We start from the raw sequence: 16,179 nt of genomic DNA on the forward strand, positions 1-16,179 counted from the left end.
GGTGTCTGAGGGTTGACACTGACAATGAAGAGATGGTCCCTTTCCTTAGGCAGTGCCAAAGAGATGTGTAAGGGGTGACAGAGATACAAATAGACAGATAGAAACAGTCACAGAGAGACAGAGACAGAAAGACAAGAGAGACAGAAAAATCGAGACAGAAAAAACCACTAGTTCTTTTTCTTTTATTATTAATTAATTTTATTTATTTTCAGTGTTCTACAATCACTACCATATACGCTAGTTCTTTTTCTACCAGTTTTCTAACTATTCCTTTAAGGATATATTATATTTTGCCAAGAATAAAAGTCAAGCTGATTGGTCTATAGTAAATAGATCTCTCTTTACCTCCCCCCCCCCCCCCCCCCCCCGCCTCACTTTTTTTCTTTTGGAAAACGAGGACATTTACTCTTTTCTTTCCTCTACAGAAGATCTTTCAAAAATCACTGAGAAGTGGGCTTAGAAATCACACCTGCTAGGTGTCAGCGCCTAGAGATGTGGTTTGTGTGGGTCTGGTAACTTGAAGGTTTCCACTTTTAAGTATGCAAGGAGGGCATGTTTAGAGTTGTTCTACTTGGTTCAAGTGGGCCACCTGTAAACCAGGCAGGGCATCTCAGATGGGCCTGCTCACCAGCACAGAGTCCCTTAAGTCTTTTAAACTGCACCTAGCCTTTTGGAACACCTAGTACTAGAAAAGCACTTTCTTCTTTGGAGCTCCAACTCCTAATTTTTCCCTTTTGTTCAGACCTTTAAGGTAATTTACTGTTAAACACTGAGGACTAGAGGAGCGGGTGGAGTTAGAGGAAAGAAACAATAGACTTTTGGTCTTTAGTAGATTGTGGAATCAAGATGATATTTGACCCTGGAATGCCTCCCTTACCTGGGGGTATGGTTAGGGTTTGGGACAAGATTTCTCTTCCCACCCCTCAAGCCACTGAAGCCCAGTTAAATCTGGAGCCACAACTGGTATTTAAATTAGTACTGGCTTTATAATAGAAGGAAACTTCCCTCCGAAGGCTCTTTTCTATTATTTTGGGCTCCTGACTTCCGTAGAATCTCTGGGAACCTAAAGGAGACAGGTAAGGTGGTGTAGACACATGTGGCTAAGGGTATTGGAAAGGCTGGGGACAGCCTGCCTCTCTCTTCTCTCTCTCTCTCTCTCTCTCTCTCTCTCTCTCTCTCTCTCTCTCTCTCTCTCTCTCTCTCTCTCTCTCCCCACACACACACACACACACCCATATGTTTCTCTTCTTGGGAAATCTCATTCTCCTCCACTCTCATGATTCTTAAACCTCTCTCTATGTCTCAGTTCCTCCCCTATTCCCCTGCAATTCTGTGGACCTTTCATTCCTCTTTTCCTACTTGGCTCTCCTACTCTTTCCCCAAACCCTAGCCTTCTTGTCTCTTTCTTCTCTCCCTATCCACCACCTCAGACTCTTAGCTTCCCCTTTCTGTTTAAATCAGCTCCTCAAATAATTCTGTTCCACTGACTTTTGAAGGCTGCCTTGATTTCTTGCTCCTAAAGATGAATTTGTGGCTTTCTCCTGTTTACCAGGCATTCTCCAAATTCCTTTGTCTGGAACTCAAGATTCTCTCTAGTTAGCATTTCCCCAGCCGTTTACCTTGAGGGACTGTTCCCTAATCTCTCCTCCTATATCTTCAGGTATCCCTTTTAGGCTTGGTTGTTATTCAGATATGTCTGACTCTTTGTGACCTTATTTGTGGTTTTCTTGGCAATGATACTAGCATGGTTTGCCATTTCCTTCTCCGGCCCATTTTACAGTTGAGGAACTGAGGCAAACAGGGTTAAACTGACTTGCCTACAGTCACATTGTCTCAGGTCAGATTTGAACTCTGGAAGAGGAGGCATTTTAACTTAAGCTCTACACTCTATCCACTGAGCCTCCTAGCTGCCCTGGCTTTCACTTTAGCCCTAGCCCACCCTTCCCTTACCATATTACTTTCCCCCCCACCCCTCCCCAAGGCCCAGCTGCTAAAATTCTTACCTTCCAGGCTTATCTCAGGTGCCAGCTCCCCAACAAGTGTTGCTTCATTCTCCCAATTGAAAGTGATCTCTTGATTCCTTATATGTCTTTGCTTGGGCTCTTCTTTGCTATTAACTAACTCTCTCTTGTAATAAAATGATTTGTGGACTTTTACCTAGCTCATTAATAATTATAAGTTAGCCTTTATCTTTCATTTTAAGGGTCTTATTTGATGCCCTGTGAGGTAGATGATATTATTTTCCCATTTTACAGATGAGTTCACTAGTTGAAAGAGGTTGACTGACTTGCTAGTATTAAATATGTGAGGCTGGATTTGCAAACCTATCTATCCACTACAGTATTAATTCTATTGGACTAAGCTGCCTGAGGGCAGAGATTATTTTAATGCCTAATCTCATCCCCCCCACCAGCTTTGCCTCTCTTTGTTGTAGTGTGGGGTTCTAGGGAGAAGGGAATTAGCTTTTGTATAGCACCTACTATGTTTCAGGCATTTTACAAATATCTATTTTGATCCTTAACAACAACCCTGGGAGGTAGGCATTATTATTTCCTCATTTTACAGTGGAAGAAACAGAGGCAGACAGAGGTTTGGATCACATGGCTAATAAGCGTGTGAGGGTTTTCACAGAGCGCTATCCACAGTACCATTTACCTGTCTCATAGGCTTTCAAAGCTTAAGACATAAAATATTAGAATATAAGAGCAGGACAGAACCTTGGAGCATAGAATATGAAATTCCAGAGTTAAAAAAAGATTAATTAGAGATCACCTAGTACCAGGGGTGGGGAACCTGGGGCCTTGAGACATGTGGGCCGGGGCGGAGCCAAGATGGCGGAGTGAAAGCAACGACTCACCTAAGCTCCTGGAAAAACTCCTTTGGATATTTCTGGGGGGAGAGTCTGACCAGACTTTGGAGGTGTAGAATCCAGTGGGAGACGGACTTTGACAGATTCGGAGCCCAGGCTGGACTGGAAGGTCCACGGGAGGGATCTGTTCCGCGGGGGTAAGACCCCGGCGCACAGCGCAGCGCGGTCGGCGCGGCAGGGCGGAGGCGACCCGAGGGGCCCGAGAGTGGCGGGCGAGACCAGCGGAGCAGGAGATAAGCCAGGCCGAGCCAACGATATCAGCGCAACAGCCTTTGAAATCTTCAGCCTAAAGACGGGACTTCAGTGGGTCACTACTTGAACATCCAGGAGCTGGGATGCCGGAGTGATCAGTAAGTGCTCTCCCCTCCCCCCCGATGACCGTGAGGGAACCATAAAATTCTTCCCCAGATTGATCCTGGATCAGTGGGAGCAGCAGAAGGGGGCGGGTGGTCTCATAACACCAGAGGCTGGAGAGGTGGCAAAGGGGGATTCTTCCTACCGTGGTGGAGGCTATCTGGAGGGACAGACGACCCAGGGCAGAGAAAAATTCGCACTGAGACCCAAGCAAGCCTCAGCCCGGGAGACGAGCCCCAGGAGGGGCGGGAACACGCATTAGCCTCTAGGCGTGCCCCAGCCCTCCAGGGGAAAAGGGAAGACAATAGGGAAGCTGGGATCACCATCCCCCTGGACCTTGCCTTTGCCTCAGGCCAGCTGAGGAGATAGCCTGAGACCAGACCACACCTCCCACACACCTATCAAGCTAAACCCAGGGTTGATCTGGGAAACAACAACAACAAAAAAAAGCCTGCTTTTAGCCTAGACAAACATCAACTCAACTTAAAAGATCTGTATCTTCTGACTGAAAGAACCAAAAGCTACAACACTCAGCCAACATCATGAATCGGAAAAAGCAGACGAAAAGTGAAAAAACCATAGAATCTTTCTATGGGGATAAGGACCAAAACACAAACACCAAAGAGGTCAGAGCTGAGACTGTACTTCCATCTGAAACCTCAGATGGGACTATGAATTTCTCGCAAGCACAACTAGATTACCTGGAACGTCTGAAGAAGGATATAAAAGAAAAACTGGCCAATGATTTTAAAACCATAAAAAAAGAATTCACTGATGAGAACATCAATCTGAAAAAGAAAATTGAAGAAATGGAAAAGGAAGTTCAAAAATTAACTGGAGAGAATAATTCCCTAAAAGGAAGAGTTAATCAAACGGAAAAGGAAACTCAAAACCTAATAGGGAAAATTGATCAGATGGAAAAGGAAACCCAAAACCTAACTGGGAAAATTGGTCGAATGGAAAAAGAAGTACAAAAATTAAATGGAGAAAATAGCTCCTTAAAGGGAAAAATTGGCCAGATGGAAAAGGAGATGCGAAAGCTAACTGAAGAAAACAATACGATCAAGATTAGAATTGGGCAAGTAGAAACTAATGACTCAATGAGGCAACAAGAATCAGTCAAACAAAATGTAAAGAGACATGTGGGCCTCTAGGTTCTCAGGTGCAGCCCTTTGACTGAATCCAAACTTCACAAAACAAATCCCTTTAATAAAAGGATTTGAATACCAAGCCTCTGATCTTTCCCTAATGATACTGCCTCTCTTACCGGCTGTGGTAGAGAATACTTCAGAGTGCCACAGAGTTGTGAATTAACATTGACCAAGAGCATTGTTCTTCTTATCCTACCCTATTGGATCTCAGTGGATCATCTGTGAGGTTCAAGGAGAGTTGGGAAAGCCACGGAGTAATATCTTTGCAGTGTGGGTCTTCAGGTACAAAAGAACTGAACTTGGAAGCAAGAGACATGGGTCTCTGCTTGGTGTATATAACTATTTTAACAGAATTGGTTTCCTTTATAATCCTATTTGATTTTTTTGCATTAAAAACATTCTAATATGTTTTCCCCAAACTCTCAAATGGGTCAGACACACAAAAATGATATAGAACAGGTGTGGGGAACCCGCCACCTCGAGACCACATGTGGCCCTCTAGATCCTCAAGTGCAGCCCTTTGACTGAATCCAGACTTCTCAGAACAAATCCCCTTGGCAGCACTCGAAAACACAGGTATCCCACCCTTGATCTAGAACTTCTGGACTAGATAAACTTAAAAGTGTTTTTAATTATTATTTTTTCAATTAATAAGCCTTTTTTTCTCCCTTTCACCACTCTCTCATGGGGGAGGAGAACCCCTTATAACAAATATGCATAGTAAAGCAAAATAAATTCCCACATTATCCATATTGAAAAAGACTGTCTTTAAGGTCCCTTCTATCTCTAAATTTTGTGATTAAATGAGATTATGTGTGTAAAGCATTTTAAAATTTGTCACTATAGTGAATGTCAGTTATCATTGGACCTCAGTTTCCCATCTTCTAAAATAAAAGTTAATTTTTAAGCTCCAGTCATGATTCAGATATTGTAAGAATCTAGAATTCTGATTCTCTAATTTGAATGTTACACAATTCTAAGTTTCTTACATGAGATTTTTTTACCTGAATTTAGGGACTGGGCCCTCAGGAAGGAGAGAGAAGGGGAAGGGAGGAAGTTGTCTTGAGGGAAAGAAAAGTCTGGAGGAGGGGTACCTCTCCTCAGAACCTTGACTCTCACTTGTTCAGTTCAATTTCTTTTTTTTTTTGTCAGTCAACATACTTTTATTAGGTGCCTATTATGTGCCAGCACTGGGTTTTTTTTTTTTTTTCAATTTCTTTTTTCTTAACCGGTCTGCATTCCATGAGGACTGAAGGCAAAAATTAATGGTGTTGGGGAGGGGGTGGGCATAGGAATTGCCCTTCAAACTTTGCCCCCTAAGATTGCTAGCTACGTCCCTTGGTTGGATGGCCTCTCCTTGGCTGGGCAAGTCTTTCACCTGTCAATCCCTGGTCTCCTTGGTCACTAAACCTTCAGTTCCCCACTAGGGTGAAGTGGGAGGGACAGGGGCCCAGAACTGAAGCCAGAGCCGGATCCTAAACAAGGCCTCTGAAGGTCTTCTGACCATTTTTTTCTGGAGGTAGGATGTCTTCCAAACTCTTTCCCCCTGTCTCCTTATTAAAGAGGTTCCTTCTAACTGCCTCCTTTTATAGCAGGGGAAGCTAAGGCCCAGAAACCTGGAAGGATTTGCCCAAGGTTACACAGCAGTCAGCAGCAAAGGCAAAATTAGAACCTAGTCTTCTTTTCTTTTAGGGGAGGGCTGCACATCCTAATCTCTAGTTGCCTGATATCCCAGCTCCCTACCACAGCTTGCTAGAAGTGGGTGCAGTGATCAAGGAAGGGCTCCAGGAAATTCCTGGGGTGAATCTGGTGGATCTGAGGAAAAAACTCAGGGAAGGGAGGAAGGATCTGGGGGATGAAATGGGAGAGTCCCTGCTGGGGGAAGGAGCTCCCTTTCTGATCCCCAATCTCTCTTTCCCCTGGAGATTAGTAGCCATAAACCTCACACCGTTTTCTGGACCAGACAGACTCCCATGCCAATTTGGAACAGTTTCCCTCAGGGAAATTGAAGCCTTTAGAGCTGGGGGTGGGGATAAGGAGGAGGAAAAGCTCCAATTATACTTTTCCCAAGGGAGACAGTGACATGCAGAGGAGGAAAAAAACTGCCTCAGTTGTTCAGGTTGTATTCCCATCGTTGGCTTGGTGTGTGACCTTGGGGAAATCCTTTGCCTTCTTTGGACTTCAGTTTCTTTACCTGTAGAATAACTGGGTTGAACAAGATAATCTCTAATCACCTGTCTAGCCTTTCCTGCTCTCACATTAGATATTCTGAGATCCCCCTCACTTGTGAAACAGCGATGGCTGTGTGTTCAACCAGAGTGCATCTTAGAGATGGAGTTAAACCTAGGAGAGAGGATTTCTAGTCCTGGGGTTTACCTTCTATCCCAGAGGGCAATTTTATTAGGTCTCTGTGTTGAAGCTGGGACCAAATTTCTGGTCTAAGTAATGGTTGGGGCTGAGGATGGGGTGGCAAAATCCCTCTTGCTTGGAACAGAGAGAAAGATCAAGATTTTCCTCTTCTTTCCTCCTTTCTTTCACAGGGAAAGAGCTCTAGATCATTTCCCCTTGATAAGGTGTCCAGAGGAAGAGAAAGCTTTGGTCAAAGGTCAGAGATCCCACTTTCAGGAAGACTCAAGTATCTGGGCTTCCTGCCCCACTCCACCCCAGATTCTGCTTTCCCAGGGTTCCATCCCCTCCCTAGCCCCTCCCATTCCCTTCCCCCCCACTTAACTAATGCCCTCCCCTTCCCATTCCAAACACCTGAGACTCCTTCCCAAACTAGGAGTTTTTAACCTGGGACTTATGGAATTTTAAAAAATGTTGATAACTATTTCAAAATAACTGTTTTCCTTTGTAATCCTATGTATTTGATTTTATGCATTGAAAGGCATTATTCTGAGGAGTCTATAAACTTCACCAGACCACCAAAAAGGTCCAAGAGTCTAAGGTTTAGACCTTAACTTTAGATAGATCCTAGATCCTCCCCACCCCCACCCCTAGTCCCCCTACCCATCATTGTGGGTACCTTCAGTCATGACTTCCCCCCTCTTCCTTCCATCCCCCCCTTCCTGAGTCCATCTTCCCTTAGTCTCTGACTTCCCCTTTCCTTACATTCCAGGTCACAGAGATCATGCTCCAACCAGGATGCAGTTTGCTGATCCTGGGCCTTGTGACCATGGCCCATGGGCTTCGGAAGGGTAGTGATCTGCTCAATGTCTGCATGGATGCTAAACATCACAAGTCAAAGCCTGGTCCAGAAGATGACCTTCATCAGCAGGTACCAGGCAGGGAGGAAACCTCTTGGGACTGGGGGCAAGTACGAAATTCTGAATGGGAGATCAGGTTAAGGGGTGGTCAAGGGGGGATAGGTAGCACTGTACATCCCTGATGTAGGGACAGGAGTATTCTTTATAATAGTTCCTACTGTCAATTTGACAGTTAACAAATTTCCATCACAGCAGCAATAACCACCCAAGGAGAGAAGATAGCATATTTTGCAGATGAGGAAACTGGAGCCCAAGAGAGATACAAGGATAGGGTTAGAGTCAGATGGCTGGTAAGTGGTCATGCTGGGACGAATCTACCTCTTAGGCAAACATTCCAGGCTTGTGGAAGTTTCATAGAATCCTGGGGTGTCAGAACTATGAGCGACCTTCAAACCATTTCATTCAATAAATATTGTGAAAATTCATGAGCTTGGCACTAGAAATTCTAGTGGAATTAAATTTATTAAATTAAATTTGTTAAAGGAGAGAAAAGAGATATACAAATGAATGAGTTACAAAGGAGAGGGACATAGGGGCAGAGGGGAAGTTCAGAGAAAGTGATAGGGGAAATATGATTTAAATTTCTTTTTACCTGACAGTTTGGGTAAACAAAATATTCCTATATTGGCCTTGTCTAGAAAAATATTCTGCAGCCTTAGGCCTTCATTAGTCCTCCAGAATTTGTGGTTGCTAGGTTCTAGGTGTTGGATCCAAGGAGACAGCAAGATAATCCCTGCTCTGAAGACTTAGGTTGATTGGTTGGTTGGCTTTCCTTAGGGCATGAAGAAGACCAAAAGGACATCACTATGTTGGGGTCAAGGTAGAGTGGGTCTGACTGTGGCTGGTCAGACCAATAGGAGCTCAGAAGGCTCTACCACAGGTCAGGCACAGATAGTCTATGTATTCTATACAGGAGAAAAGAAGCATGTGTTCTATCTGTAAACAGAATAGTGCAACAACAGCAATTAAAGGAAATTTAAGAAGGAAAGAAGACAGAAATGTCAAGGATAGGATGACTTCCCACTGGCTTGAATTTTTCAGGCCAACTTGGGTCAGAGTAGGTGATGTCTGATGGCTTTGCCTTTGGGTGAGGCAACATGATTATGAATGGGGTCCTGGCATGCTAGTCTTAAGGCTTGTGTTTGCATCCTGGTAGTGACATTATAGGTGGAAGGTTGGGCCAGTCATTGCCTCTCTAGGTCCCCATTGTTATGTGGAAAGCATTTGGTAAACCTTGAAGTGCTTTAGAAATGGGAATTTCTGCCCATCTCCTCAGCCCTCTTTGCCTTCCCCTCCCCTAACTACCTCCCCTCCAGTGTAGCCCATGGAAGAAAAATGCCTGCTGCACAGCAAACACAAGCCTTGCTGCCCATGAAGACACCTCTTACTTGTACCGGTTCAACTATGACCACTGTGGGAGGATGACCCCAGCCTGCAAACGCCACTTTATCCAGGACACTTGTCTCTATGAGTGCTCCCCCAATCTAGGACCCTGGATCCAGCCGGTAGGTAACTGAGGGGCAAACAAGACTTCTGCCCTTATCTATGAAGTCCCCCACTATTAAGTGGAAAGGACAACTTGTGCCCTCAGGGAGATGTGCCAGTGTTAATAGGTTAAAATCTGATGTTCCTCTCCTCATTCAAGGTGTCCTCAAGCTGGCGTAGGGAACGGATCCTGAATGTTCCCCTGTGCAAGGAGGACTGTAATCAATGGTGGGAGGACTGCCAAACCTCATATACCTGCAAAGAAAACTGGCACAAAGGCTGGAATTGGACTTCAGGTGAGCCTCAGACTCCCCCTGTGGCTAGAGGGAGAGAGGGCCAGGGATAAAGGGGAGGGGATAGGTGCCTAGGATAAGAGAGTGGAGACTTCCTGCCTTTGCAGAGGAGAGGGGAAGGGTTGGCCATGACTGAGGAACACTGTATATAAAGTCTTTTTGGTGGGTTGGTTAGTTCTGCTGCACTTTTGCACACACGCGTGAGCACACACACACACACACACACACACACACATACCCTCAAATTTTTTTCTTATAATCTATGGCTCTCTGGATGAGGAAGGAGCTTAAGAGATTTGGGGAAATGTGGTTGACCTGAAAACAAGATAAAGTGGAGGGCTAGGGTTTGAGTATACGAAAGTGGGGCTAAACATATAGGAACCTGGAGGAAAGCCTGAGCCTCAGGTTAGGGGTTGGAATTTGACATTAATTATGGGAATTTCACACAGTTTTGAGTAGAGAGGTAGGTAAGTGGGGACCTGGGGGAAGGACTGGAGGGTAGAGAGAGGGCTGGCTACAACTTGGGTTTGGACAGCTGGGTTCAGGGGCTGAGGGCATGGGATGTGACAGCTGGGGTGGGAGAGGCTCTAGACATTTCAGACCTAGGAATTTGGAGCTCAGGATGAGGGCTGGGATCCAGAGCTGGTCATGTAGAGAAGGGATCAAGGGAAGCCTGGAAGCTGGGGTGGAAGGCTGGTGTGGAGGGGGATCCAGGGTTATGGGGGGAACCAAAAGGGAGGAGACTGACATTCCTCATTTCCATTCCACAGGGATTAACAAGTGCCCAGTTCAGGCTGCCTGCCACCCTTTCACATTTTACTTCCCAACACCAGCCTCCCTATGTGAGAACATTTGGAGTCATTCTTATAATGCAAGCTCTTATGGTCGGGGCAGTGGCAAATGCATCCACATGTGGTTTGACCCAGCCCAGGGAAACCCCAATGAAGCTGTGGCTAAATTTTATGCTTTTGCCTCTGCCCCAGGCATCTTCAGTTGGGGAGCCAGTTTCCCTTTCTTGACTGCTGTTGCTTCTCTGGGCTTAACCCTCATCAGGCATGAAATCTAACCAATCTACATGCAAAACCATAGCCAAGATTGATTCCTAGTCTGTGACCCCTAGACCCCTGCTCCTGCCTGACACAGTGTGCCTCTCCTGAAACCTTGGCCTCCCAATCTGAATTCTTCCCCTCAAACCTGAGCTGTGTGCTTGGAAACCTACAGCCCACACACTTTGGATTTCATATTCCCCACCCCACTACTGAGGGGGCCAGGGAGGGAGGGCCTTCTCCCTACTTTTAAGTAGCTCCAACTCCAGTCTCCTACCTCTTCCTCTGCATAGCAAAGTCCACCCACCCCACTTCTTTAGGGGAAATTAGGTGTAATTTCTACCCTCTCAAAAGTAAAACCCTCCTTACTCCTGTCATTGATTATATTTGTATCCCTAATACCTGGTCCATATATAAGTAGGTGCTTAATAAATGTTGATCTAAAAAAAAATTTCTTCTCTTATCCTTCCCAGTTCTTCCCCATGCAATAGAAATTTTCCTTCAGCACTCTGTTGTTCAGTCCTTTCAGTTGTGTCTGACTCTTCATCACCCCATTTAGGGATTTCTTGGCAAAAATACTGCCATTTCTTTCTCCAACTCATTTTATCCGTTGAAGAAACTGCAGCAATTGGAATTGAGTGATTTGACCAGACTCATACAGCAAGTGTCTGAGGCTGGATTTGAACTGAGGTCTTCCTGACTGCAGGCCTGATATTCTAAACATCCACTGAGCTAACCAGCTGCACCTTTAGCACTCTACCCTAGCCTGTTTTGCCTGAAGTTCCACCACTGAAAGGCTTCTTTTAAATAAGGCCTTGATGATCCCTTGGCAACTTTGCAATTACCCTTGGGAGGTGGGGTATATTTAATGATTCCCAGCTCTGCTCATCAACACCACCAGGTTATAAGGAAGAATAAAGAAGTGGGGCTGAGATTTTGATTTCTAAGTGCCCCCTCCCCCACCAAATGAGCTACTAGGCAGTGGGGGAGGGGAGGAAGGCAGTGACTGGGGCAAACCAAAGCTACAGTTTATGTGAGTGGTATGAGGGGAAAGAAAAATGGATTTGGGGATAGTTCCCTCAGATTTTACATCATTAAGAAGAAAGGATTGCAATAGATGGCTTCTAAGTTCCCTTCCAATTCGAAATTGATGATCCCTTGGGAAAGATGGGAGCAGAGAAGTGGAGATCAGATGTATAGAGTCTTTAGGAGTTCCCCAGTCCTTAGCACCTGCCTGAACTAGATCAAAATGTAATTAGGAAATATTTAACAAAATAAAAATGTAATGAAACATTACATTTTAAAACTTGACATGTGCCCTGCAGGGGTCCTTCTGTACACATTAGGGGTCCACTTTTATTTCAGTTTGACACCATCTCCCTATTCCACCTCAGTTTAAACCCCATAACAATGTTCTCCCTCTTCACATGTTCCTCTTCCTTTGGAGATGATTAAAGCAATGAGTTCAACAAATCTGGAATGAGCAAAAGAGTTTCTGGGACCTAGAAGTAAAGAGGGGCTTTCCAGAGTCAACATTCTGATGGTAGGATTTCAGAGCTGAATAGAACTTCTTTTGTTATTGGCCAGCACTTGGGATTTCATTGGTTCTGGAACTCAGGTTTCTCTACAATTATAATTTGTAGGGGGGAATAAGTTACTTGTTCACTTGGGTTCCATAGCAAGTAGGGACTTTATACCAACTGTCAACTCTGAAAAATAAAACAAAACCAAAGAGTTCACAGAGGTTATAAGCAAAAAGTTTTCTTTATACTGTTGGAGAAAGAAAAGTAGACAGGGCTGCCAGTGTCTAGAACTGAGGAGACCCAAGGCAGCAAAGCCACGTCTTGATACATATAAGTGTGACAAGACAAAGAACCAAACAATGAGGGGTCACCTTATCAGTGAGGGATAGCAGCAGCAACGAGGCACGTTTATGCCAGGAAAAAAGTATATTCATAGCAAGGCTTCATGACTCGAACACGGTTCCTGCAGGTGCTTTGTGAGAGCTCATTGATCACCTAGGGCTGATTTGAGCCATTTTTACGATTTAGCTGCATCAGAGTTCATCTAGAACGTAAGGGCAAAGTATTGTTGTTATGTTCAGGGTTCAGCTTGCTTGTTGGGCTTTGGATCTGGGAAACATGGTATCTCCTAAGAGTAAAAGGAGAGGGGTGGTCTTGGCATGGGGATCCTGACATTTCCCTCTTTCTGCAAAAGGGAAGGGAGTCTAAAAGAAACTCTCCCACTCTGGCCAAGACAGGAGAGGCCAACTGGGCCAGGAGGAGATGGTGAGTTGAGGGACAGCTGAGGGCTTAGGTTGGTGAGCTTGGGAGTTAAGGTGGCAAATCCATCAATTTATTAGCCCCTCCCCTTTAGCAATGATGGAGGAAGGATAAAGAATGGCATTTCTATCCCAGGAGGTTAGTTTCTTGAGGAACCTATCAGGGAAGTCCATACTAGGTGTCTTTGAGAAACTCCCAATAGGGGAAAGTGCATAAGCAGATAAAGCAATAGGTCTTGTTCAGCCAATGTCTATTACCAGCAGAGAAAAGGAGGGAGAAGCCAAGAACACAGAGGGAGAAAATGCCAACACATGCTTACATCAAGGCCTTGGTGGTTGGACATGTAAGAAAAGGGAACAGGAAAAAATTGGGACTCAGCCCTTGTCTGGAATCTTGGGACAGCTGTCTTATCTGCGTGTCTGTACCAGAGGAGCCTTGAGGTCCCTGGACAGTTCTGCCATCCACTCAAGAGCAGGGGTCTTTCTTCAGATGATCCAGGAGTCCACATGCACAAATCTGGCAGCTGTAGGAGTAGTCAGAAGGACCTGGTAGGGGCCCTTAGATTGAGGGGGTGGAGTGAACAGGTGTAATTTCCTGAGTTCAGAAAATGAGGTGTAGTATTTCCCAGATGTCTGTAACATGGAAATAATGACTGATTGATCAGTAGAGGTCTAGTTTTCAGTAAGACATATGGGTTGCTTGAGTTGTACAATTGTTAGAAAACTCTTTGTATCAATCTTTGGGTCTGAGTTTCCGGTCAGCATAACCTAGGTCCTTGTTTAAGGGTCTTTAAATAGCAAGTAGAGTCCAATTACAGATCAAAGTCTTTAAAGGGTTTACAGTGTACTAGTCCCTCAGTGCCTGGTTCTTTGTCTAGATACTAAATGTATCAAGGTTTAGCTTCAATGCCTTGGGTCTCCTTCATTCTAGAGTAGAATAAAGAAATCTTTTGGCTTATAACCTCTGTGAGCTCTTTGGTTTTATTTTATTTTTTTTTCAGAGTTGACAGTTGGTATAAAGCTTTTGCTATAACTTCTGTGCGTCTTCTGTCAGAATTGACAGTTGGTGTAATAACTTGCGGCTCTCTGGTTTATTTTATTTTTCAGAGTTAACAGTTGCTGTACAACCTCTCTGCACTCTTTGGTATTTTCAGAGGTAACAGTTGGTGCATAACCTCTGTGGCTCTTTGGTAATTTATTTTCAGAGTTTAAGAGGTTATGTATGGCTATTTACCATATTAGAAATTAAAACATATTTTAAAATTGTTTACTAATTTAGTTAGAAGTCACATCCATTAGGTGTTAACACAAATAATATCTTAATGAAAAATGTTTTCCATATTTTTGCAAATGTCTTTTAAGTTCTGACTTAATAGGAGGCAGCTGGATTTTCATTTTGTAAGCGTGAAAAGAAAATTCGGTCTCAGGAAGACAATGTAGTTGGAAAAGGGAGGAGTATTTTAGTAGTAGCGTCTCAGTATTACGAAAATAGTTTTGACCTCAAGGACTCCCTGAAAAGTTCCCAGGGTTCTCTAGCCTTAGAAAAACATTGATTTAGTCCAATTCCATCACTTAACATATAAAGGAAACACAGCAACACTTAGGATTTGAACCTAGGAAACCAGGCTCCTGCTTTCCAGAGCATCTCCGGCTCCTAAACCGTCCTCCGGTTGAGAATCGATAGTCTGGGTCCTCATACCAACTTTAATGCCCAGTTTCCTAATTTCCAAGCGAAAAATCCTTTGAAAACAAAGTGGTTGTGGCAGAGGTAGGGTTGGGTAGCGAGTGAGAGGGTCGGTGGGAGACTGAAAGTTTAAAAGTAGGAAAAGATTTAATAAGTTATGCAGCTTTCTGTTCCCTCTAACCCTAGGGCACACAAAGGTGTGTCAGGAGATGGGGGGGCGGTGGCTCCACTACTCCCCGCTTTTATCCAGCGCTAGGAGACGTCCTGGGGGCCGGGCCAGGAAGTTACCACCCCATAGACTGGGCCCCGGGCGATACATTTTTGGCCCGGATCTGCCAGTGTCTTGGACCCAGAAAATAGACTTGAACGGATTGGGGGTGGAGGGTTGGGGACAAAGGAAGCGAAGATGGAGAGGACAGCATGGGAGCCATGGGGAGGGGTAAGGAAGGTAGGAGGGAGACGAGGGGCGATGGAGGGAGCTAGGGAAGGATGGGACGAGATTGGGAAAGATGGAAGGAGACGGGTGAGCCGAGCTGGGGAAGTGGGGAGGGATGGAGTAAGAAGGGGAGGGTGGAGGAAGTCCGAGAAAGCTTGATTTCCCGGGCTCTGGGCTGAATGTGGCAGGAGGCGGGAGGGAAGCAGGAGGCGGGCAGAGGCAAGGCAGAGGGGCGGGTCGGAAGGCTGCGGGTCCGGGACCTGGGCGGAGGAGGGCCGGCTGACGGGGCTGGGGGGTGGCTGACCATCTTAAGTCGGCTGGCATCCCTGGCCCGGCCCTACTACTTCCCGGGGGAAGAGGGTGTGTGAGTGTACTCCCAGGTGGGCGAAGCGCTCCTCGAGCCCAGGCAGGCCCTCCTGGGGAGAGCGGGCTTGGTTTTCAGAGCCTTCCCTTAACTGTGTCTGCGATCCTGGGGCCCCTTTCCCAGGCCCGGGAGAGGCCTCGGGGGCTCCGGGTGGTGGCGGAAGAGGACGGGGAAAGTGCGGGGGGAGGGGAGACTCCGGGGATCCCGAGAGGAAGCTGCGCTGGGCCTTCTCGGGAGGGTTGGGGTTCTCGGAGGGTGTTTGGGGGGCTCGGTACTGTATCCCTGGGGAGATCAGGGGCTGGAGGCTAGGATTCCCGTGTCTGGGTTAACGCTACGGGGTGTTTGGTGCTCGAGCGATTTTGGAGGGTCTTGGGGTGTTTCGGGGGCTCCGGGGTGTGTTGGGAAAGTCCATGAACAAAGTTAGGAGTTCCTCACAGAGTAGAGGTTCTTTTGGGGCATAAAATTGGGAGAGGATCGGGGGGGAAACCTCGGGGATGTGTTTGGGGGTGATCCTTGAGGGCTTTTGGAGAACTCCGATTGGTAATCGTGGGAACTGGGGTGTGTGAACCTCCGGGAATGTGTGTTTTAGGAGGTTCATTGGGCAGAATTTGGGGACCTGGGGGGTCTCTGCAGGGTTTTGGGGATCCCCGAGGGTGTCTTTTGGGGGTCTCTGAACAGTATTTGGGAGTCATGGGGCAGTGCTCCGTGGATCTTGGGGAGCTTTTCAGCATCTGAGATGCCGGGACTGCGAGTATATTTGGGGAGAGTCCCGGGGGTTCTCTGATCGAAGGAGGCGGGGACCCCCGCAGCCCCTCCCTCCCGTCCCATCCAGTCCCCTCCCCCTCGCGGCTCCTCGCTCCCCTCCCCCCTCGGCCTCTGAACAAACTTTTCTTTCTCCTCCAAGTTGCAGACTAACGCCGGGGAGAGAGGAAGGAGCGGAGCGGGAGCCT

At 46.1% G+C, this 16,179-nt stretch overlaps 1 protein-coding gene across 4 annotated transcripts; it reads left to right on the forward strand.

Moving 5' to 3' along the window:
• The first annotated feature begins 957 nt into the window (after positions 1-957).
• Positions 958-10,915, forward strand: LOC140504910 (folate receptor alpha-like). Of its 4 annotated transcripts, none has more exons than XM_072610316.1 (6): positions 980-1,076; positions 6,915-6,979; positions 7,493-7,651; positions 8,957-9,145; positions 9,286-9,421; positions 10,189-10,915. In XM_072610316.1, exons 3-6 carry the CDS (start codon positions 7,505-7,507, stop codon positions 10,482-10,484), a joined length of 768 nt encoding a protein of 255 aa, XP_072466417.1. In that variant the 5' UTR covers positions 980-1,076; positions 6,915-6,979; positions 7,493-7,504; the 3' UTR covers positions 10,485-10,915. The 4 variants fall into 4 exon arrangements, with proteins under 4 accessions (XP_072466418.1, XP_072466417.1, XP_072466419.1 ...); XM_072610318.1 differs by lacking the exon at positions 980-1,076 and adding an exon at positions 5,789-5,893; XM_072610317.1 differs by lacking the exon at positions 6,915-6,979 and having other exon boundaries at positions 958-1,076.
• Positions 10,916-16,179: the final 5,264 nt, after the last annotated feature.

The sequence above is a fragment of the Notamacropus eugenii genome, chromosome 5, assembly GCF_028372415.1.
Source record: "Notamacropus eugenii isolate mMacEug1 chromosome 5, mMacEug1.pri_v2, whole genome shotgun sequence".
Lineage (NCBI taxonomy): Eukaryota > Metazoa > Chordata > Mammalia > Diprotodontia > Macropodidae > Notamacropus > Notamacropus eugenii.